Raw genomic sequence first — 25366 nt, 5'->3', positions numbered from 1 at the left:
TACTACTACTGTTGCTACTACTGTTGCTACTACTGTTACTACTACTACTACTGTTGCTACTATTACTACTATTGTTGCTACTGCTACTACTACTGTTACTACTACTACTACTGTTGCTACTGCTACTACTACTGTTACTACTACTACTACTGCTACTACTACTGTTACTACTACTACTACTGCTACTACTACTGTTACTACTACTACTACTGCTACTACTACTGTTACTACTGTTACTACTACTATTGCTACTACTGTTGCTACTACTGTTACTACTGTTGCTACTGTTGCTACTACTACTACTGTTACTACTACTACTGTTACTACTACTATTGCTACTACTGTTACTACTACTGTTACTACTACTACTGTTACTACTACTGTTACTACTACTACTGTTGCTACTACTGTTACTACTACTGCTACTACTACTGTTACTACTACTGCTACTACTACTGTTACTACTACTGCTACTACTACTGTTACTACTACTGCTACTACTACTGCTACTACTACTGCTACTACTACTGTTACTACTACTGCTACTACTGTTGCTACTACTGTTACTACTGTTGCTACTACTGTTACTACTGTTACTACTACTACTGCTACTACTGTTGCTACTACTGTTACTGCTGTTACTACTACTGTTACTACTGTTGCTACTACTGTTACTACTACTACTGTTACTACTGTTGCTACTACTGTTACTATTGTTACTACTACTACTACTGTTGCTACTACTGTTACTGCTGTTACTACTACTGTTACTACTACTGTTGCTACTACTGTTACTACTACTGTTGCTACTACTGTTACTGCTGTTACTACTACTACTGCTACTACTGTTACTACTGTTACTACTACTACTACTACTACTGTTACTACTACTACTACTGCTGTTACTACTACTACTGTTGTTACTACTACTACCACTGTTGCTACTGCTACTACTGTTACTACTACTACTACTACTGTTGTTACTACTGCTACTACTAGTGTTGCTACTACTACTACTGCTACTGCTGTTACTACTACTACTACTACTGTTACTACTACTGTTGCTACTACTGTTGCTACTACTGTTACTACTACTACTACTGTTGCTACTACTGTTACTACTACTACTGTTACTACTACTACTGTTACTACTACTGTTGCTACTACTACTACTGTTACTACTACTACTGTTACTACTACTACTGTTACTACTACTACTTACTACTACTACTGTTACTACTACTGTTACTACTACTACTACTGTTGCTACCACTGTTACTACTACTACTGTAGTTGTAGCAGCAGTAGTCTCTAGTAAAGGCTACTAATATATCAGTAAAATGTCCTCTGTAAGTGGTCAGTTCATTCAAGGTCAATCGTCTGGGGTTTATTTACCTCCTCCCATCATGCCTCCATCCTCACGTCCCTGGAAGAGAAAATTTCCGGTGGAGGACACATCGCCGTAGGGACCCACAAGGTTACTGTTACCGACATAACCACGGTTACCGAACCGCCGACCGCCCTCTTTACTGAAGGAGGAAGAACATCACTTTATCTATTTTCACACAGACAGACAAACACGGGTTGGAGCCGAGCAGTTCTAGGGGGTTAAGTGCCGCCTTGCTCAAGGGCACATCCCATTGGTGCTGGGAGTCGAACCGGCAACCCTTCGGAATAGCTGACTCGCCTCCCTTTCATCCGTTTTTGTGTTTTTTAACACTTGACTGTTTTTAACTGTAAAAGTATGTTGCATTTTAAATAAGAGTTTTATTTGATTTACCTGACAGGCTTGGCGAGGGTGACCTCGATCGTGGCTCCATCGATCAGCGCTCCGTTCATCAGGTGTAAAGCCGTCACTGCGTCCTCACGGGAGTGGTAGTGGACAAACGCATAGTCTGTCAATTTCTACAGGAGAACAGAAAAACACCATTGAAAACAGACAGAAAAGTGTCTTCTTGTTTTCACGTCACAAGAGGATGACAGAGCAATTCACTGGTTCACTGATATTGTCAGCTGATTTTGGCCTTTCAAAAGAGTATAGAGAGGAAGAGAGGACTGATATTTTGACCTTTCAAAAGAGTATAGAGAGGAAGAGAGGACTGATATTTTGACCTTTCAAAAGAGTATAGAGAGGAGGAAGAGAGGACTGATATTTTGCCAATTTAATTAGCAGTCCACATTGCTTTCAACCCAACCCCAAGATATCCACCCTCAAAGGGAAGGATTGTATTGGCCTTTTCAAAGATAACTCAGTATCTGGCTTTATTCTACTGATAAAAACGGGTCCATTTAAGGCAGTTTTGAGACCAAAATAAGGCCACAAATATTGATGAATAAAATTACTTTCAAGAATTCCGCAGTAACACTCAGACACTAATACCTTGACTCTCTCCACAGTGCCAGGTTTGAATCTAGAGAACTCCTGTCTCAGTGTCTCTTCAGTAGTCGTCATCATCAGGTTTCTAAAAAAAAAGAAGAGTTTATTTTATTGACAAGTTGTCAACAGGGTTGATTCCCCCCCCCTTTCCCAACACACACACACACACACACACACACACACACACGGTTCTGTCTGTCTGTCTGGTGACTGACCTGCCTATACTGATAGATAGACCTAGTGCACGGTTCTGTCTGTCTGTCTGGTGTCTGACCTGCCTATACTGATAGATAGACCTAGTGCACGGTTCTGTCTGGTGACTGACCTGCCTATACTGATAAGATAGACCTAGTGCACGGTTCTGTCTGGTGACTGACCTGCCTATACTGATAGATAGACCTAGTGCACGGTACTGACTGTCTGTCTGGTGGCTGACCTGCCTATACTGATAGATAGACCTAGTGCACGGTTCTGTCTGTCTGGTGTCTGACCTGCCTATACTGATAGATAGACCTAGTGCACGGTTCTGTCTGGTGTCTGACCTGCCTATACTGATATATAGACCTAGTGCACGGTTCTGTCTGGTGTCTGACCTGCCTATACTGATATATAGACCTAGTGCCCGGTTCTGTCTGGTGGCTGACCTGCCTATACTGTGCCCCTCTCCTCTCTCTATCCCTCGCTATCTCGCTACTAAAGATGTGAGTGTTTGTGTTCTCGCAAGTACGGCAACTAATCAGTCTCCTCCGTTCCAAAAAATATTGAATCTTAGGAGTCGATTCCTAGTGGAAGATGTTTTCTTTCAACTAAATGTCTTGGCAAGTCAAACTATATGAGGAGAGAGTGGTCTGCGTGAAGGGAACTCGAGATTATTTGATTGACAGCTCTGGTCGCCTGGTGATGGACGTTACTCCTGCTTCAGAAGCGACATTCTTTCACAGGTCGTAAAATGTCAGTTCAACGTTCTTAACTATCTCCAGAGAAGGTCTCCCGTTTGCTATTTAGAAAGCTACGGCGTATCCTTACAGACAAACAAACGTGCCGTAGGCGACGCGCTTTCAAGGGTCATTTATGACTGCGTGGGTAAATACGAGGGAAAGGGAGATATATATATATACCTAGTCAGCTGTAGATCTGAATGCATTCAACTGAAAGGGTCATTTATGACTGCCTGGGTAAATACGAGGGAAAGGGAGATATATATATATATACCTAGTCAGCTGTAGATCTGAATGCATTCAACTGAAAGGGTCATTTATGACTGCCTGGGTAAATACGAGGGAAAGGGAGATATATATATATACCTAGTCGGCTGTAGATCTGAATGCATTCAACTGAAATGGTGTCTGCCGGATTTAACAGGTTTCTACTGACCCCTGACCCGGTCCAGTAGACATCCACGACATCCACTCCCCGGGGGAACAGTGGGTTAACTGCCTTGCTCGCAGGCAGAAATGACAGATTTTTTTGGGGCCTCGTCAGCTCAGTTACTGGCCCAACGCTCCAACCCGCCATTTATTGCCTGTCGCTATCGGTTACACATACATAATAGGACCGTTATTCACACACACTCACCTGACGTAGAGCACTCTGACACGTAGCATGGTCTCCTCGTCAACATCCTTCTCTGGTTCGGCCCAGTCCACCTGGATAGTGTGGCCCCACAGCTGAAACGTACCTGGAGATACCCCCCCCCCCAAAAAAATGTTTAATCATTTTTCTCCATTTAGTTTTATCAGGTTACAATTGTTTCCTTCGTTTTCAAGATTTCGCTCTCAAAACATAGCATTTCTAAATAGAAAAGCATTATTGGGTGTTCTAAGTCCATTAGGATGCTTAAAGCACATCAGATTGGGTGTTCTAAGTCCATTAGGATGCTTAAAGCACATCAGATTGGGTGTTCTAAGTCCATTAGGATGCTTAAAGCACATCAGATTGGGTGTTCTAAGTCCATTAGGATGCTTAAAGCACATCAGATTGGGTGTTCTAAGTCCATTAGGATGCTTAAACCACATCAGATTGGGTGTTCTAAGTCCATTAGGATGCTTAAAGCACATCAGATTGGGTGTTCTAAGTCCATTAGGATGCTTAAAGCACATCAGATTGGGTGTTCTAAGTCCATTAGGATGCTTAAAGCACATCAGATTGGGTGTTCTAAGTCCATTAGGATGCTTAAACCACATCAGATTGGGTGTTCTAAGTCCATTAGGATGCTTAAACCACATCAGGATACCCCATTTTGAGGTCTGGGAAAAATGGAAGGAACTTATATTTTCGGGTGTACCCTTTAATTCAACCGCTCGCCAGCCAGAGACCGTTGTGATTGAAGAGCAAAACAAATGGTCACTGGACTGATAAAAAAACAACACTAACATGATATCATTCTGCCAGTTAGGTATTAGGCTACTTTGTTGTGAACATTTAATTGAGAAGGTTTTTGGAAAACCTTTGCATCTACCAGAAGACGGCTGTCATCAGCATCCTCGCTAACGTCTTAGCTATCCTCGCTAACGTCTTAGCTATCCTCGCTAACGTCTTAGCTATCCTCGCTAACGTCTTAGCTATCCTCGCTAACGTCTTAGCCGTCTTAGCTATCCTCGTTAACGTCTTAGCTATCCTCACTAACGTCTTAGCTATCCTCGCTAACGTCTTAGCCAGTCTTAGTTATCCTCGCTAACGTCTTAACTATCCTCGCTAACGTCTTAGCCGTCTTAGCTATCCTCGCTAACGTTTTAGCCGTCTTAGCTATCCTCGCTAACGTTTTAGCCGTCTTAGCTATCCTCGCTAACGTCTTAGCTATCCTCGCTAACGTCTTAGCCGTCTTAGCTATCCTCGCTAACGTCTACACAAAGTGGTAAACCGACCACACAGACATGAGCATTCCCTCTCGCCGGTCCCGTTCTGTGAGCTTGTGTGGCCTACCACTTCTCGGCTGACCCGTTGTTTCTCCTAGACGTTTCTACTTCACAATAACAGCACTTACAGTGGACCGGTGCAGCTCTAAGCAGGGTAGAAACTTGACGAACTGACTTGTTGGGTAGGTGGCATCCTATGACGTTGCCGCGTTGAAAGTAGAAGGAAAATACAAATCACTGATGTCTTTTGTTCATGTCTTATGATAAACTTGGGCAAATTAATGCATTTAAAAAAGTTCAATATATTGTTGAATTCTGTTTTAATGTCTGGATTCCGTGATACCGACTGCGTTCCCAGCAATGCAGATTTATAGGGCACTAGCTATGGCACCTATAAATCTATCCATGACACCTACATCACCCGATGTCACAGGAAGGCCAAAAAGATAATCAAGGACAACATCCACCCGAGCCACTGCCTGTTCACCCAGCTATCATCCAGAAGGCGAGGTCAGTACAGGTGCATCAAAGCTGGGACCGAGAGACTGAAAAACAGCTTCTATCTCAAGGCCATCAGACGGTTAAACAGCCACCACTAACATTGAGTGGCTGCTGCCAACATAGTGACTCAAATCTCTGGCCACTTTAATAAATGTATCACTAGCCACTTTATATCATGTTCACATACCCTACATTACTCATCTCATATGTATATACTGTACTCGATACCATCTACTGTATGCTGCTCTGTACCATCACTCATTCACATATCTTTATGTACATATTCTTTATCCCCTTACACTGTGTATAAGACAGTAGTTTTGGAATTGTTAGGTTAGATTACTCGTTGGTTATTACTGCATTGTCGGAACTAGAAGCACAAGCATTTCGCTACACTCGTATTAACATCTGCTAACCATGTGTATGTGACCAAAAATGTTTTGATATCAATTGTTTAGTTTTAGCCCCCTCTACAGTAACTCTGAGGTACTGCTACTACTATAACTGAATAAACTCCCAACAGCCCAACTCCAGTCCTCTGGTTCCCCAACAACACAACTCCAGTCCTCTAGTCCCCCAACAGCCCCACTCCAGTCCTCTAGTCCCCCAACAGCCCAACTCCAGTCCTCTAGTCCCCCAATAACACACATGTATATTGTAACCCTGGACAAGTGCACCTGGTATGACTTTCATTAGTGCCATGGCGGCTGCTTTGTAAGACTTGTAGAGTGTGCGTGTGTGTAAAATCCAATCAAAAGTGTATTGGTGTGTGTGTGTGTATACCTGGTATTAGTTTCCTCCGTGCCATGGCAGCTGCTTTGTGAGAGTCGTACTCAACGAAGGCAAACCCTCTGTTCTTAGTCTTGTCTGTAGCGCTGGGGTAAACTATGACGTCGACCACTCCTTCGGTCACCTAGACAACAGACACCGATTGATACACAGTGTGTCAAAGGGCATAAATCTGAACCTTGGTCTCCCACAGGAGAAACCAACGTCTTGACCATTAGGACAAGGGGAAATTCCCTACCTCATTACGAGACCATGTGATCACACTAACCTTCCTCGTGATGTTGGCCCTCCTCCTGTCTGCTAGACGACAGCACACTAACCTTCCTCATGATGTCAGCCCTCCTCCTGTCTGCTAGACGACAGCACACTAACCTTCCTCATGATGTCAGCCCTCCTCATGTCTGCTAGACGACAGCCCACTAACCTTCCTCGTGATGTTGGCCCTCATTACGAGACCATGTGATCACACTAACCTTCCTCGTGATGTCAGCCCTCCTCATGTCTGCTAGACGACAGCACACTAACCTTCCTCATGATGTTGGCCCTCCTCATGTCTGCTAGACGACAGCCCACTAACCTTCCTCATGATGTCAGCCCTCCTCCTGTCTGCTAGACGACAGCCCACTAACCTTCCTCATGATGTCGGCCCTCCTCATGTCTGCTAGACGACAGCCCACTAACCTTCCTCATGATGTCAGCCCTCCTGTCTGCTAGACGACAGCCCACTAACCTTCCTCATGATGTCAGCCCTCCTCATGTCTGCTAGACGACAGCCCACTAACCTTCCTCGTGATGTCGGCCCTCCTCATGTCTGCTAGACGACAGCCCACTAACCTTCCTCAGGATGTCAGCCCTCCTCATGTCTGCTAGACGACAGCCCACTAACCTTCCTCATGATGTCAGCCCTCCTCATGTCTGCTAGACGACAGCCCACTAACCTTCCTCGTGATGTCGGCCCTCCTCATGTCTGCTAGGCGACAGCCCACTAACCTTCCTCATGATGTCAGCCCTCCTCATGTCTGCTAGACGACAGCCCACTAACCTTCCTCATGATGTCAGCCCTCCTCATGTCTGCTAGACGACAGCCCACTAACCTTCCTCATGATGTCAGCCCTCCTCATGTCTGCTAGACGACAGCCCACTAACCTTCCTCATGATGTCGGCCCTCCTCATGTCTGCTAGACGACAGCCCACTAACCTTCCTCATGATGTCGGCCCTCCTCATGTCTGCTAGACGACAGCCCACTAACCTTCCTCATGATGTCAGCCCTCCTCATGTCTGCTAGACGACAGCCCACTAACCTTCCTCGTGATGTCGGCCCTCCTCATGTCTGCTAGACGACAGCCCACTAACCTTCCTCATGATGTCAACCCTCCTCATGTCTGCTAGACGACAGCACACTAACCTTCCTCATGATGTCAACCCTCCTCATGTCTGCTAGACGACAGCCCACTAACCTTCCTCATGATGTCAACCCTCCTCATGTCTGCTAGACGACAGCCCACTAACCTTCCTCATGATGTCGGCCCTCCTCATGTCTGCTAGACGACAGCACACTAACCTTCCTCATCTCCACTAGTATTTCCTCCTTCGTCTTGTCTTTGGGTATAGACCCTGTAAAACAATCCTATCATTAGTAAATGTCTAAAATCTAAGACAACACATTTTTAGTGATATTTTCCATTGCTGAAATAGACATACGAGTTCAGACAACATTGTGTTGAAGTCATTCCTACCTATGAACAATCTACAGTTGTCTAGACAGACACACACTCCTATAAACTTCCCTGGTCTGATCTCATGGTTGTAGTTGTAGGGTTAGGTGATATCTGATCTGATCTCATGGTGTAGTTGTAGGGTTATAGGTGATATCTGATCTGATCTCATGGTTGTAGTTGTAGGGTTAGGTGATATCTGATCTGATCTCATGGTTGTAGTTGTAGGGTTAGGTGATATCTGATCTGATCTCATGGTGTAGTTGTAGGGTTATAGGTGATATCTGATCTCATGGTTGTAGTTGTAGGGTTATGTGATATCTGATCTCATGGTGTAGTTGTAGGGTTAGGTGATATCTGATCTGATCTCATGGTGTAGTTGTAGGGTTAGGTGATATTTGATCTGATCTCATGGTTGAGTTGTAGGGTTAGGTGATATCTGATCTGATCTCATGGTTGAGTTGTAGGGTTAGGTGATATCTGATCTGATCTCATGGTTGAGTTGTAGGGTTATGTGATATCTGATCTCATGGTGTAGTTGTAGGGTTATAGGTGATATCTGATCTCATGGTGTAGTTGTAGGGTTATAGGTGATATCTGATCTCATGGTTGTAGTTGTAGAGTTATAGGTGATATCTCATGGTGTAGTCGTAGGGTTATGTGATATCTGATCTCATGGTTGTAGTTGTAGAGTTATAGGTGATATCTGATCTCATGGTGTAGTTGTAGGGTTATAGGTGATATCTGATCTGATGGTGTAGTTGTAGGGTTAGGTGATATCTGAACTCATGGTGTAGTTGTAGGGTTAGGTGATATCTGAACTCATGGTGTAGTTGTAGGGTTAGGTGATATCTGATCTCATGGTGTAGTTGTAGGGTTAGGTGATATCTGATCTCATGGTGTAGTTGTAGGGTTAGGTGATATCTGATCTCATGGTGTAGTTGTAGGGTTAGGTGATATCTGATCTCATGGTGTAGTTGTAGGGTTATAGGTGATATCTGATCTCATGGTGTAGTTGTAGGGTTATAGGTGATATCTGATCTGATGGTGTAGTTGTAGGGTTATAGGTGATATCTAATCTGATCTCATGGTGTAGTTGTAGGGTTAGGTGATATCTAATCTGATGGTGTAGTTGTAGGGTTATAGGTGATATCTGATCTCATGGTGTAGTCGTAGGGTTATAGGTGATATCTGATCTGATGGTTGTAGTTGTAGGGTTATAGGTGATATCTGATCTCATGGTGTAGTTGTAGGGTTATAGGTGATATCTGATCTCATGGTGTAGTTGTAGGGTTATAGGTGATATCTGATCTGATGGTGTAGTTGCAGTTGTAGGGTTAGGTGATATCTGATCTGATGGTGTAGTTGTAGGGTTATAGGTGATATCTCATGGTGTAGTTGTAGGGTTAGGTGATATCTGATCTCATGGTTGTAGTTGTAGGGTTAGGTGATATCTGATCTCATGGTGTAGTTGTAGGGTTAGGTGATATCTGATCTCATGGTTGTAGTTGTAGAGTTAGGTGATATCTGATCTGATGGTGTAGTTGCAGTTCTAGGGTTAGGTGATATCTGATCTGATCTCATGGTGTAGTTGTAGGGTTAGGTGATATCTGATCTGATCTCATGGTGTAGTTGTAGGGTTAGGTGATATCTGAACTCATGGTGTAGTTGTAGGGTTAGGTGATATCTGAACTCATGGTGTAGTTGTAGGGTTAGGTGATATCTGATCTCATGGTGTAGTTGTAGGGTTATAGGTGATATCTGATCTCATGGTGTAGTTGTAGGGTTATAGGTGATATCTAATCTGATGGTGTAGTCGTAGGGTTATAGGTGATATCTGATCTCATGGTGTAGTTGTAGGGTTATAGGTGATATCTGATCTGATGGTGTAGTTGTAGGGTTATAGGTGATATCTGATCTCATGGTGTAGTTGTAGGGTTAGGTGATATCTGATCTCATGGTGTAGTTGTAGGGTTAGGTGATATCTGATCTCATGGTGTAGTTGTAGGGTTATAGGTGATATCTGATCTCATGGTGTAGTTGTAGGGTTATAGGTGATATCTGATCTGATCTCATGGTGTAGTTGTAGAGCGATTTTCTAGGTTAGCTAGCCAGCTATTGTCGTTCTCCTAACGCAACGTAACGTAACCAACACTGCCAGCTAGCTCCCGATAAGCAGCATTGTAGAAACTTCACACTCAACGGTACGACTTGATTAGGGTAGTGTCAACAACGCAGCTAGCCTACCCCAGCAGTACTCTATCATTTTAATCATTTTAGTCAATTAGATTCTTGCTACGTAAGCTTAACTTTCTGAACATTCGAGACGTGTAGTCCACTTGTCATTCCAATCTCCTATGCATTAGCGTAGCCTCTTCTCTAGCCTGTCAACTATGTGTCTGTCTATCCCTGTTCTCTCCTCTCTGCACAGACCATACAAACGCTCCACACCGCATGGCCGCAGCCACCTAATCTGGTGGTCCCAGCGCACGACCCACGTGGAGTTCCAGGTCTCCGGTAGCCTCTGGAATTGCCGATCTGCGGCCAACAAGGCAGAGTTCATCTCAGCCTATGTCTCCCTCCAGTCCCTCGACTTCTTGGCTCTGACGGAAACATGGATCACCACAGACAACACCGCTACTCCTACTGCTCTCTCTTCGTCCGCCCACGTGCTCTCGCACACCCCGAGAGCTTCTGGTCAGCGGGGTGGTGGCACCGGGATCCTCATCTCTCCCAAGTGGTCATTCTCTCTTTCTCCCCTTACCCATCTGTCTATCGCCTCCTTTGAATTCCATGCTGTCACAGTTACCAGCCCTTTCAAGCTTAACATCCTTATCATTTATCGCCCTCCAGGTTCCCTCGGAGAGTTCATCAATGAGCTTGATGCCTTGATAAGCTCCTTTCCTGAGGACGGCTCACCTCTCACAGTTCTGGGCGACTTTAACCTCCCCACGTCTACCTTTGACTCATTCCTCTCTGCCTCCTTCTTTCCACTCCTCTCCTCTTTTGACCTCACCCTCTCACCTTCCCCCTACTCACAAGGCAGGCAATACGCTCGACCTCATCTTTACTAGATGCTGTTCCTCCACTAACCTCATTGCAACTCCCCTCCAAGTCTCCGACCACTACCTTGTATCCTTTTCCCTCTCGCTCTCATCCAACACTTCCCACACTGCCCCTACTCGGATGGTATCGCGCCGTCCCAACCTTCGCTCTCTCTCCCCCGCTACTCTCTCCTCTTCCATCCTATCATCTCTTCCCTCTGCTCAAACCTTCTCCAACCTATCTCCTGATTCTGCCTCCTCAACCCTCCTCTCCTCCCTTTCTGCATCCTTTGACTCTCTATGTCCCCTATCCTCCAGGCCGGCTCGGTCCTCCCCTCCCGCTCCGTGGCTCGACGACTCATTGCGAGCTCACAGAACAGGGCTCCGGGCAGCCGAGCGGAAATGGAGGAAAACTCGCCTCCCTGCAGACCTGGCATCCTTTCACTCCCTCCTCTCTACATTTTCCTCCTCTGTCTCTGCTGCTAAAGCCACTTTCTACCACTCTAAATTCCAAGCATCTGCCTCTAACCCTAGGAAGCTCTTTGCCACCTTCTCCTCCCTCTTGAATCCTCCTCCCCCTCCCCCTCCTCCCTCTCTGCAGATGACTTCGTCAACCATTTTGAAAAGAAGGTCGACGACATCCGATCCTCGTTTGCTAAGTCAAACGACACCGCTGGTTCTGCTCACACTGCCCTACCCTGTGCTCTGACCTCTTTCTCCCTCTCTCTCCAGATGACATCTCGCGTCTTGTGACGGCCGGCCGCCCAACAACCTGCCCGCTTGACCCTATCCCTCCTCTCTTCTCCAGACCATCTCCGGTGACCTTCTCCCTTACCTCACCTCGCTCATCAACTCATCCCTGACCGCTGGCTACGTCCCTCCCGTCTTCAAGAGAGCGAGAGTTGCACCCCTTCTGAAAAAACCTACACTCGATCCCTCCGATGTCAACAACTACAGACCAGTATCCCTTCTTTCTTTTCTCTCCAAAACTCTTGAACGTGCCGTCCTTGGCCAGCTCTCCCGCTATCTCTCTCAGAATGACCTTCTTGATCCAAATCAGTCAGGTTTCAAGACTAGTCATTCAACTGAGACTGCTCTTCTCTGTATCACGGAGGCGCTCCGCACTGCTAAAGCTAACTCTCTCTCCTCTGCTCTCATCCTTCTAGACCTATCGGCTGCCTTCGATACTGTGAACCATGAGATCCTCCTCTCCACCCTCTCCGAGTTGGGCATCTCCGGCGCGGCCCACGCTTGATTGCGTCCTACCTGACAGGTCGCTCCTACCAGGTGGCGTGGCGAGAATCCGTCTCCTCACCACGTGCTCTCACCACTGGTGTCCCCCAGGGCTCTGTTCTAGGCCCTCTCCTATTCTCGCTATACACCAAGTCACTTGGCTCTGTCATAACCTCACATGGTCTCTCCTATCATTGCTATGCAGACGACACACAATTAATCTTCTCCTTTCCCCCTTCTGACGACCAGGTGGCGAATCGCATCTCTGCATGTCTGGCAGACATATCAGTGTGGATGACGGATCATCACCTCAAGCTGAACCTCGGCAAGACGGAGCTGCTCTTCCTCCGGGGAAGGACTGCCCGTTCCATGATCTCGCCATCACGGTTGACAACTCCATTGTGTCCTCCTCCCAGAGCGCTAAGAACCTTGGCGTGATCCTGGACAACACCCTGTCGTTCTCAAATAACATCAAGGCGGTGGCCCGTTCCTGTAGGTTCATGCTCTACAACATCCGCAGAGTACGACCCTGCCTCACACAGGAAGCGGCGCAGGTCCTAATCCAGGCACTTGTCATCTCCCGTCTGGATTACTGCAACTCGCTGTTGGCTGGGCTCCCTGCCTGTGCCATTAAACCCCTACAACTCATCCAGAACGCCGCAGCCCGTCTGGTGTTCAACCTTCCCAAGTTCTCTCACGTCACCCCGCTCCTCCGCTCTCTCCACTGGCTTCCAGTTGAAGCTCGCATCCGCTACAAGACCATGGTGCTTGCCTACGGAGCTGTGAGGGGAACGGCACCTCACTACCTCCAGGCTCTGATCAGGCCCTACACCCAAACAAGGGCACTGCGTTCATCCACCTCTGGCCTGCTCGCCTCCCTACCACTGAGGAAGTACAGTTCCCGCTCAGCCCAGTCAAAACTGTTCGCTGCTCTGGCCCCCAATGGTGGAACAAACTCCTCACGACGCCAGGACAGCGGAGTCAATCACCACCTTCCGGAGACACCTGAAACCCCACCTCTTTAAGGAATACCTAGGATAGGATAAAGTAATCCTTCTCCCCTCCCCCCCCTTAAAAGACCTAGATGCACTATTGTAAAGTGGCTGTTCCACTGGATGTCATAAGGTGAAAGCACCAATTTGTAAGTCGCTCTGGATAAGAGCGTCTGCTAAATGACTTAAATGTAAATGTAAATGTAGGGTTAGGTGATATCTAATCTGATGGTGTAGTTGTAGGGTTATAGGTGATATCTGATCTCATGGTGTAGTCGTAGGGTTATAGGTGATATCTGATCTGATGGTTGTAGTTGTAGGGTTATAGGTGATATCTGATCTCATGGTGTAGTTGTAGGGTTATAGGTGATATCTGATCTCATGGTGTAGTTGTAGGGTTATAGGTGATATCTGATCTGATGGTGTAGTTGTAGGGTTATAGGTGATATCTGATCTCATGGTGTAGTCGTAGGGTTATAGGTGATATCTGATCTCATGGTGTAGTCGTAGGGTTATAGGTGATATCTGATCTCATGGTGTAGTTGTAGGGTTATAGGTGATATCTGATCTGATGGTTGTAGTTGTAGGGTTAGGTGATATCTGATCTGATGGTGTAGTTGTAGGGTTATAGGTGATATCTGATCTCATGGTGTAGTTGTAGGGTTATAGGTGATATCTGATCTCATGGTGTAGTTGTAGGGTTATAGGTGATATCTGATCTCATGGTGTAGTTGTAGGGTTATAGGTGATATCTGATCTCATGGTGTAGTTGTAGGGTTATAGGTGATATCTGATCTGATGGTGTAGTTGCAGTTGTAGGGTTAGGTGATATCTGATCTGATGGTGTAGTTGTAGGGTTATAGGTGATATCTCATGGTGTAGTTGTAGGGTTAGGTGATATCTGATCTCATGGTTGTAGTTGTAGGGTTAGGTGATATCTGATCTCATGGTGTAGTCGTAGGGTTATAGGTGATATCTGATCTGATGGTTGTAGTTGTAGGGTTATAGGTGATATCTGATCTCATGGTGTAGTTGTAGGGTTATAGGTGATATCTGATCTCATGGTGTAGTTGTAGGGTTATAGGTGATATCTGATCTGATGGTGTAGTTGTAGGGTTATAGGTGATATCTGATCTCATGGTGTAGTCGTAGGGTTATAGGTGATATCTGATCTCATGGTGTAGTCGTAGGGTTATAGGTGATATCTGATCTCATGGTGTAGTTGTAGGGTTATAGGTGATATCTGATCTGATGGTTGTAGTTGTAGGGTTAGGTGATATCTGATCTGATGGTGTAGTTGTAGGGTTATAGGTGATATCTGATCTCATGGTGTAGTTGTAGGGTTATAGGTGATATCTGATCTCATGGTGTAGTTGTAGGGTTATAGGTGATATCTGATCTCATGGTGTAGTTGTAGGGTTATAGGTGATATCTGATCTCATGGTGTAGTTGTAGGGTTATAGGTGATATCTGATCTGATGGTGTAGTTGCAGTTGTAGGGTTAGGTGATATCTGATCTGATGGTGTAGTTGTAGGGTTATAGGTGATATCTCATGGTGTAGTTGTAGGGTTAGGTGATATCTGATCTCATGGTTGTAGTTGTAGGGTTAGGTGATATCTGATCTCATGGTGTAGTTGTAGGGTTAGGTGATATCTGATCTCATGGTTGTAGTTGTAGAGTTAGGTGATATCTGATCTGATGGTGTAGTTGCAGTTCTAGGGTTAGGTGATATCTGATCTGATCTCATGGTGTAGTTGTAGGGTTAGGTGATATCTGATCTGATCTCATGGTGTAGTTGTAGGGTTAGGTGATATCTGATCTGATCTCATGGTGTAGTTCTAGGGTTAGGTGATATCTGATCTGATCTCATGGTGTAGTTGTAGGGTTATGTAATATCTGATCTCATGGTTGTAGTTGTAGAGTTAGGTGATATCTGATCTCATGGTTGTAGTTGTAGAGTTAGGTGATATCTGATCTCATGGTGTAGTTGCAGTTGTAGAGTTAGGTGATATCTGATCTCATGGTGTAGTTGTAGGGTTATAGGTGATATCTGATCTCATGGTGTAGTTGTAGGGTTATAGGTGATATCTGATCTCATGGTGTAGTTGTAGGGTTATAGGTGATATCTGATCTGATGGTTGAGTTGTAGGGTTAGGTGATATCTGATCTCATGGTGTAGTTGTAGGGTTATAGGTGATATCTGATCTCATGGTTGTAGTTGTAGAGTTAGGTGATATCTGATCTCATGGTGTAGTTGTAGGGTTATAGGTGATATCTAATCTGATGGTGTAGTTGTAGGGTTATAGGTGATATCTGATCTGATGGTGTAGTTGTAGGGTTATAGGTGATATCTGATCTGATCTCATGGTGTAGTTGTAGGGTTATAGGTGATATTTGGGCAGACCTCTTCTTCGAATATGCTTCTCCGAACATCATTGGTTTGCGAAGTTTATGACTAGATAATTCATTTATTTTTTTTTTAAAAACATTTTACCATATTACATTCTCATTAAACAATGTTAGTACGGCAACACACAAAAAAACCAAGGCTTAGTTCATCAATTTAGACTCCATTTAACATCTTGATACGGCCTAACTGATGAAACTGCACAGTTGTGATTTGTTAAGTTCAAATAAGAGTATAGTCTTGACTATCACAATATATCGTATATATATTTGACATTGACAATATATCGTCTTGCACTTCACGATATATTAGATGTATTCGTACGCGTGTTGTGACTAAGTGTCTGAAGTCATCCCTACCTATGAACAATCTACAGTTGTCCAGACTGACACACACTCCTATAAACTTCCCTGGTCTGATCTCATGGTTGTCTAGGAGATGGATGGATCTCTGCGCTGCCTCTCTGTAATCACACACACAGGAGGGGAGAATGATGAGAAGGGGAAGAGAGAGATGGAGACAGAGAGGGGGGGGTAATGGATCATCCCTACCTGGTAGTGTACATGACGAAAGCGTAGCCCCGGTTCTCTCCACTAAACTCCATCATCAGTCTGAACTCATAGATTCTCCCAGCTCTCTCAAACACGGGCACCAACTCATCCTCATACATGTCCCTGGGGATCTTACCTTAAGAGACCACACCCACAAATATTCTCTTATCGTCATTATACTCTAACACTGACGTGTGTGTGGAAGTAGATTACATGTGGTTCCTTACCTACAAACACCTCACACCCTCGTGGGGGAGGAGGGCCATCCCAACCTGAGGATAAGGAGGAAAGGGAAAGAGAGAGAGAGGATGAGGAGAGAGAGAATGATGAAAGAGAGAGAGGAGGAATGAGGAGAGAGAGAATGATGAAAGAGAGAGAGAGAGAGGAGGAATGAGGAGAGAGGATAATGAGAGGAGAGAGAGAGAGGAGGAATGAGGAGAGAGAGGAGAGAGGCAGAGAGGGGAGGAATGAGGAGAGAGGATAATGAGAGGAGAGAGAGAGAGGAGGAATGAGGAGAGAGGCAGAGAGGGGAGGAATGAGGAGAGAGAGGAGGCAGAGAGAGGATAATGAGAGAGAGAGGAGAGAGAGGATGATGAGAGAGAGGATGATGAGAGAGAGGATAATGAGAGAGAGAGGATGATGAGAGAGAGGATGATGAGAGAGAGGATAATGAGAGAGAGGAGAGAGAGGAGGAATGAGGAGAGAGAGGAGGCAGAGAGAGGATCATGAGAGAGAGAGGAGAGAGAGGATAATGAGAGAGAGAGGAGAGAGCAAGAGAGAGGATGATGAGAGAGAGAAATCGTTGAAGTTCATCACACCTGTATTAATCATTCATAATCTAATTATTATTATTAATAGGAAGGTGCAGAGTTTACATCACTTCAATGCCAGTAGATAAGGAGCCTGACAGCTGTGTATTATAAATATAAATATATATATATATATTATTATATGATCTGCGCATGTGCTAACACTAGCCAAGAGAGCCTCCCTCCTTAGCGTGAGTGAAGTGAGTTCTGAACAACTGAGTGAATTTATGCCTCTATAGTAGTTTTCACATACAAACTCAAAATGAAATATGCTTCCCTAAAAATAACATGATTCCAGGTAAATAGGAATATTTGACGAAATCGTTATTCTTGCAAAAGCGTGCAAAGGTTTTAATCAAACTATTATATTAATCTGACTATCCACATGAGTCGCGTTATTGCATGTAACCGTACTCTCTTACACACACACAATTGGTACTACCTTCTCTCTGTCTCTTTCTCTCTCTCAATTCTCTGTCTCTCTTTATCTCTTTCTCTCAAACATACTAGCTGAATTCAACCACAGTTGTTAACTTACACACTGTCTCTCTCTCTGTCACACACACACACACAACCCACATAACGTTAAACCCACACCTGGAGGCGGGCCACCGAACTTCCTCTGTCCGTTCTCCTGTACCATGCTGTATCCCGTGGTCTCCATCAGCGCTAGAAGCGCAGCCTCGTTCGGGCTCTCCGTCCTACCGTCGTCCCCGGTCACACTACCTCCGTCTCCGTCCATATGGTCAGCTAACGTCGGACGCTCGGTCTGTGTGGACGGCTGGCTAACGTTAGGCAATTCCGTTAAATAGTCCAGTGGATGAATGAAGTTGACAACATATATATATATATATTAGCTAGTTACGTTACTAACAACGGTATTCATTGCTAGATTAGACACATTGGTATAAACCGCGGTCTTTGTAACGTTAGCTAGGCGGGAATTAACGCTAGTTAGCTAGCTAACTTTACTATCCATTATCCAGTTCGATGGTTAATTAATAAAAGTCCAACAACAACAACAAAAAAGCTGCTTACCTCAGTCGTAAATATATTTATTATAGATATTACTATTTTTTAAACGTGGATTTGATCAATTTTTTTGTGTTTATATATTCGCTACCGTGATGAACTGCGGTTTAGTCCGCGATCAAAGCGCTCTGGTCTTCCTCAAGTTGCCATAGGCGACCGCGATCATCCACATCCAGCCAATCAGCGTGCGTTGCGGGTGCGAACGGCGGGATAATTGGGGTGTGTTCGTAAATTAACTCTAGAGTAGCAGAGAGACCGTTTGTAAAAATCATTTTAAAAATGTTTTTAATTTATTTAACTAGACATGCCAGTTAATAAGAAATATGTATATATATATATATTACATTTATTTAACTAGGAATTCCAGTTAATAAGAACAAATTATTATTTATAATGATGGTTTACCCGAGGAGAAGTGGGGTTAACTGCCTTGTTCAGAGGCATAAACGCTAGATTTTTTAAACTTGTCAGCACGGGGATTCGATCCAGCAACCTTTCGGTTACCGACCCAACGCTGACCCAACCTGCAGCCCCAAACTAACCGGTATAAAGTGGGCTATCTTGCTACTTTCAAACACAAATGAGAGAACAGCCCACTCTGACCATTTTACCCGCCCTAGCAGGGTTTATTAGACTATGTTGTACACCTTGATATCTAGAGCAATTAGTGACTGTAACTGTGCTGCGCGGAAATAATTGAATTACGTTGTTTTCTTTGTGCCGACGCTTAATTACACCGGTCACATTCAACTGGTGTTTCGTGTTTGTAAATTCATAAATTATTCTGCGTTCTGAAATCGGAGTAGACAGACAAGAGTGATTTATTGAACGCATCTAAATCCATACACGTTTCTGTAAATGAATACTTGTTTTTTTCCCGTCTGAAAATAAATAATCACAAGAAGAAAACGGTGACCATTTAATTTTTTAAATTTTATTTATAGTAACATAATTCACTGTTATACAGGTCAAAATAGTATACCATTCACACTTGTGTAATTAATCAATTAAAATAAAACACAGGGTGTAAACACATGTATTGGCATCATTACTAGGCCTTATGAAGCAATGGCAAATTATTATGAATAGTTATTGAAGAAACCCGTCTGTCTGTCTGGCCATCCTGTAATCTACATTCCTATACTCACTGCTTCTTTGTACAGTGTCCATTTTCTTTAACGGACTGCAAAGAATTTTTGTAAAACAATGTGTATTTACTTCAAACCTTCCTTCCTTCCTTCCTTCCTTCCTTCCTTCCTTCCTTCCTTCCTTCCTTCCCCAAGTGTCTAGGAAGCCATCCAGATAATGAAGGGAACCAGGACAATGACCAGGCCTGAGTAGAGAGACACGACCCCCAGATAGAGCACGAGCACTGGGCCTAACACCGCTGTCACCTTGGCACTCCTCTGGCTCAGAATGAACTTCTTCACTGTCTTACAGAACTGAGAGAGAGAGAGAGAGAGAGAGAGGGAGAGAGACAGAGCGAGACAGAGCGAGAGAGAGAGAGATAGAGAGAGATAGAGAGAGAGAGAGAGAGAGAGAGAGAGAGAGAGACAGAGAGACAGAGAGACAGAGAGACAGAGAGAGAGAGAGAGAGAGAGAGAGAGAGAGAGAGAGAGAGAGAGAGAGAGAGAGACAGACAGAGAGAGAGAGACAGAGAGAGAGAGGGAGAGAGAGAGGGAGAGATGTAGAAAGAGGGAAGGTAGAGAGGGTGATAGAGGGGAGAGAGACAGAGAGAGAGAGAGAGAGAGAGAGAGAGAGAGAGAGAGAGAGAGAGAGAGAGAGAGAGAGAGAGAGAGAGAGAGAGAGGGAGATGTAGAAAGAGGGAAGGTAGAGAGGGTGATAGAGGGGAGAGAGACAGAGAGAGAGAGAGAGAGAGACAGAGAGAGAGAGAGAGACAGAGAGAGAGAGAGAGATGTAGAAAGAGGGAAGGTAGAGAGGGTGATAGAGGGGAGAGAGACAGAGGTAGTGGGTAAATAGAGATGGGGGGGGGGGGAGATGTGAATACATGATTAATTCTCTACAGCTGTGTGCCCAAGGGGCTATTGATTTTCAGGACAACTGCATGTCATTTATAATACCCAACAGGGGGTGCCATAGTATCACTACACATCATGTGTTTGTCAGTCTTGTCGTATTCTACTGAGTGTTCTATATTCTAGAGTTCTGAGTGTTCTATATTCTAGAGTTCTACTGTTCTGGCGAGAGCATGAGTACGGTCGTCCCTGTGACTGTGTATGTGTTTATCCATCCTTCATCTCTGTGTGTTAAAGGTGACTAGGTTCAGACAGGCCCACTAGCCTCCATTTTAGTAACCAGATGAAGAAAGATCCAGAATCTCTTTTGTAGATCCCATCAGACTAACAGTGTGCCAATGGGTCCATCAGGTCACAAATGCAATAAAATGCAAATTAATCACTTAAAAATCATACAATGTGATTTGCTGGATTTTTGTATTAGATTCCGTCTCTCACAGTTGAAGTGTACCTATGATAAAAATTACAGACCTCTACATGCTTTGTCAGTAGGAAAACCTGCATGTAAACTACTTTAGTTGTTACTATACACTACTTGTTATTATAAACTACTTGTTACTATACACTACTTGTTACTATACACTACTTTACTTGTTACTATAAACTACTTGTTACTATACACTACTTGTTACTCTACACTACTTTACTTGTTACTATACACTACTTGTTACCATACACTACTTTACTTGTTACTATAAACTACTTTACTTGTTACTATACACTACTTGTTACTCTACACTACTTTACTTGTTACTATACACTACTTGTTACTATACACTACTTGTTACCATACACTACTTTACTTGTTACTATAAACTACTTGTTACCATACACTACTTTACTTGTTACTATACACTACTTTACTTGTTACTATACACTACTTGTTACTCTACACTACTTTACTTGTTACTATAAACTACTTGTTACTATACACTACTTGTTACTATACACTACTTGTTACTCTACACTACTTGTTACTATACACTATTTTACTTGTTACTATACACTACTTTACTTCTAACTATACACTACTTGTTACTATAAACTACTTGTTACTATAAACTACTTGTTACTATACACTACTTTACTTGTTACTATACACTACTTGTTACTATACACTACTTGTTACTATACACTACTTGTTACTATGCACTACTTGTTACTCTACACTACTTTACTTGTTACTATAAACTACTTGTTACTCTACACTACTTGTTACCATACACTACTTTACTTGTTACTCTACACTACTTGTTACTATAAACTACTTGTTACTATACACTACTTTACTTGTTACTCTACACTACTTGTTACTATACACTACTTGTTACTATACACTACTTGTTACTATACACTACTTGTTACTATACACTACTTGTTACTATACACTACTTTACTTGTTACTATAAACTACTTGTTACTATACACTACTTTACTTGTTACTATACACTACTTTACTTGTTACTCTACACTACTTGTTACTATACACTACTTTACTTGTTACTATACACTACTTGTTACTATACACTACTTTACTTGTTACTATACACTACTTGTTACTATACACTACTTGTTACTATACACTACTTTACTTGTTACTATACACTACTTGTTACTATACACTACTTTACTTGTTACTATACACTACTTGTTACTATACACTACTTGTTACTATACACTACTTTACTTGTTACTCTACACTACTTGTTACTATACACTACTTTACTTGTTACTATACACTACTTTACTTGTTACTATACACTACTTGTTACTCTAAACTACTTTACTTGTTACTATAAACTACTTGTTACTATACACTACTTTACTTGTTACTATATACTACTTGTTACTATACACTACTTTACTTGTTACTATAAACTACTTGTTACTATACACTACTTTACTTGTTACTATAAACTACTTGTTACTCTACACTACTTGTTACTATACACTACTTTATTTGTTACTATACACTACTTTACTTGTTACTATACACTACTTGTTACTATACACTACTTTACTTGTTACTATAAACTACTTGTTACTATACACTACTTTACTTGTTACTATAAACTACTTGTTACTATAAACTACTTGTTACTCTACACTACTTGTTACTATACACTACTTTACTTGTTACTACACACTAATTGTTACTATAAACTACTTGTTACTATACACTACTTTACTTGTTACTATACTTTACTTTACTTGTTACTATACTTTACTTGTTACTATACACTACTTGTTACTCTACACTACTTGTTACTATACACTATTTGTTACTATAAACTACTTTACTTGTTACTATACACTATTTGTTTCTATACACTACTTTACTTGTTACTATAAACTACTTTACTTGTTACTATACACTACATGTTACGATACACTACTTTCACAAAGACAAACTTTAGACTGTCTGACTAGAAATCGGATTAATTGGTCCAGAGTGTTCTGTTTATAAGATGGATTTAATTAAAGAAAGAGTAAATTGGCAAACTAAAGTCTTTGGTCTTTGTAACCACACAAGAGGCTTAACATTTAATTGGCCAGTGTGTTTGGCCATGGTCATTATTACCAAGCAGTCATTTAGACCCTAGAAAGCACACACACACACACGCACGCACACACACAGGCACGCACACACACACACACACACACAGGCACGCACACACAAACACACAGGCAGACACACACACACACACACAGGCACGCACACACACACACACAGGCAGACACACACACACACACACACACACACGCACGCACGCACGCACACACAAACACACAGGCAGACACACACGCAGACACACATGAGCACGTTGCAGTTGAATGGGCTTTCTGATTGTATTTCTGAGAATAGATAACCTGCTCTGAGAAAAACAGATTAAGTTATTATAGTTATTATAACGGGACAAATCCTGAGTGTGTGATAGGATTTCATTTTGTTTTTCACACACTGCAAATGGGATAGAAATTGTAAGGTGACAAGAACAGAGGAGAACAGTGCATTTAAGACAGACAAACAGACTGACAGACTGACAGACTGACAGAGTGACAGACAGACAGACAGACAGACAGACAGACAGACAGACAGACAGACAGACAGACAGACAGACAGACAGACAGACAGGCAGACAGATAAAAAAATAAACAGACAGACAGGCAGACAGACAGACAGGCAGGCAGGCAGGCAGACAGACAGACACAGACAGACAGATAAAAAAATAAACAGGCAGGCAGGCAGGCAGGCAGGCAGGCAGGCAGGCAGGCAGGCAGGCAGGCAGGCAGGCAGACAGACAGACAGACAGACAGACAGACAGACAGACAGACAGACAGACAGACAGACAGACAGACAGACATTGATACTGATGAATCAATATGTTTGTATTGGTCCTAACCTGGAAGGTTTGGAAGCTCATGCAGGAGCCGTATCGACAGTACATGACGTAGTGTTCACAGTTATACCACAGGAGGCTGTAGGCCGTGGAGCCCTGGAGCTTCTCTGCCCTGTCTGCCACTTGCTCTCCTTTCAGTGGGGGGCGACTGCACACCTGGTAGATAGAGGTACAGACACCTGGTAGACAGAGGTACAGACACCTGGTAGACAGAGGTACAGACACCTGGTAGACAGAGGTACAGACACCTGATAGACAGAGGTACAGACACCTGATAGACAGAGGTACAGACACCTGATAGACAGAGGTACAGACACCTGATAGACAGAGGTACAGACACCTGATAGACAGAGGTACAGACACCTGGTAGACAGAGGTACAGACACCTGGTAGACAGAGGTACAGACACCTGATAGACAGAGGTACAGACACCTGATAGACAGAGGTACAGACACCTGGTAGACAGAGGTACAGACACCTGATAGACAGAGACAGAGGTACAGACACCTGATAGACAGAGACAGAGGTACAGACACCTGATAGACAGAAACAGAGGTACAGACACCTGATAGACAGAGACAGAGGTACAGACACCTGGTAGACAGAGGTACAGACACCTGATAGACAGAGGTACAGACAGAGATGGAACCAGGCAGTTTAACATAGAGTATGGACCAGGATGGACCAGGATGGAACCAGACAGTTTAACATAGAGTATGGACCAGGATGGAACCAGACAGTTTAACATAGAGTATGGACCAGGATGGAACCAGACAGTTTAACATAGAGTATGGACCAGGATGGACCAGGATGGAACCAGACAGTTTAACATAGAGTATGGACCAGGATGGACCAGGATGGAACCAGGCAGTAGAGGTTCATTCTGTAGTGTTCACTGTACCTTGTCCATGGGGTTCACAATAATGTCTGAGCCGTAGGCAAAGTCCTCCACAGTGTCCACCCTCACACTGGCACACTGAGGACGGAGGAGAGGAGTTACTGGCATTCTCTCTCTCACACACACACACACACACACACACACACACACACACACACACACACACACACACACACACACACACACACACACACTGCCCCAACCAATCCCAACCCCACACACTGCCCCCACCCCCACACCACACACTGCCCCACCCCCACCCCCACCCCAACACACTACCCCACCCCAACACCACACAACCCTGCCCCCCACCACATACTCCCCTCCCCCTCCTCACCTTAGCGATGACCCCCAGTATCAGTCTGTTATTGGTGACCATCTCTCTGATAGCCTCCTCATCATCTGACAACACAGGTAGTATGTCAGGTATCAGGTGAGCCACCCTGCCGCCGCCCAGGTAGATCCCAAAATGAGTGAACAACGTCCGGGGTACCTGAATGAATAAATACATGTAGTGTCCCAAATGGCACCCTATTCCCTATATAGTGCACTACTTTAGACCAGGGCTGGCACCCTATTCCCTATATAGTGCACTACTTTATACCAGAGCCCTATTCCCTATATAGTGCACTACTTTAGACCAGAGCCCTATTCCCTATATAGTGCACTACTTTAGACCAGAGCTGGCACCCTATTCCCTATATAGTGCACTACTTTAGACCAG

The 25366-nt window shown here is 43.8% G+C and overlaps 2 protein-coding genes across 2 annotated transcripts in view; both read right to left on the bottom strand.

Moving 5' to 3' along the window:
- Nucleotides 1-18031, bottom strand: part of rbm46 (RNA binding motif protein 46) — a 26410-nt gene extending 8379 nt beyond the window's left edge. The window contains exons 1-10 of the mRNA XM_065025996.1: nucleotides 17873-18031; nucleotides 16694-16738; nucleotides 16467-16602; nucleotides 16275-16378; nucleotides 8085-8137; nucleotides 6517-6646; nucleotides 3953-4055; nucleotides 2381-2462; nucleotides 1781-1905; nucleotides 1396-1529 (exon numbers count right to left, since the gene is read on the bottom strand). Coding sequence (XP_064882068.1) covers nucleotides 1396-1529; nucleotides 1781-1905; nucleotides 2381-2462; nucleotides 3953-4055; nucleotides 6517-6646; nucleotides 8085-8137; nucleotides 16275-16378; nucleotides 16467-16602; nucleotides 16694-16738; nucleotides 17873-18017 — 1057 coding nt within the window. The 5' untranslated portion in view covers nucleotides 18018-18031. The remainder of the gene's footprint in view (nucleotides 1-1395; nucleotides 1530-1780; nucleotides 1906-2380; nucleotides 2463-3952; nucleotides 4056-6516; nucleotides 6647-8084; nucleotides 8138-16274; nucleotides 16379-16466; nucleotides 16603-16693; nucleotides 16739-17872) is intronic.
- A 1188-nt stretch (nucleotides 18032-19219) lies between these two features.
- Nucleotides 19220-25366, bottom strand: part of LOC135574238 (lecithin retinol acyltransferase-like) — a 7396-nt gene continuing 1249 nt past the window's right edge. Inside the window, exons 2-5 of the mRNA XM_065025198.1 lie at nucleotides 24980-25135; nucleotides 24646-24720; nucleotides 23748-23900; nucleotides 19220-19749 (exon numbers count right to left, since the gene is read on the bottom strand). Of these exons, the coding sequence (XP_064881270.1) occupies nucleotides 19594-19749; nucleotides 23748-23900; nucleotides 24646-24720; nucleotides 24980-25135 (540 nt within the window). The 3' untranslated portion in view covers nucleotides 19220-19593. The remainder of the gene's footprint in view (nucleotides 19750-23747; nucleotides 23901-24645; nucleotides 24721-24979; nucleotides 25136-25366) is intronic.

Source organism: Oncorhynchus nerka, linkage group LG12 (assembly GCF_034236695.1).
Source record: "Oncorhynchus nerka isolate Pitt River linkage group LG12, Oner_Uvic_2.0, whole genome shotgun sequence".
NCBI lineage: Eukaryota > Metazoa > Chordata > Actinopteri > Salmoniformes > Salmonidae > Oncorhynchus > Oncorhynchus nerka.
This window is presented reverse-complemented; position numbering and strand designations above follow the sequence as displayed.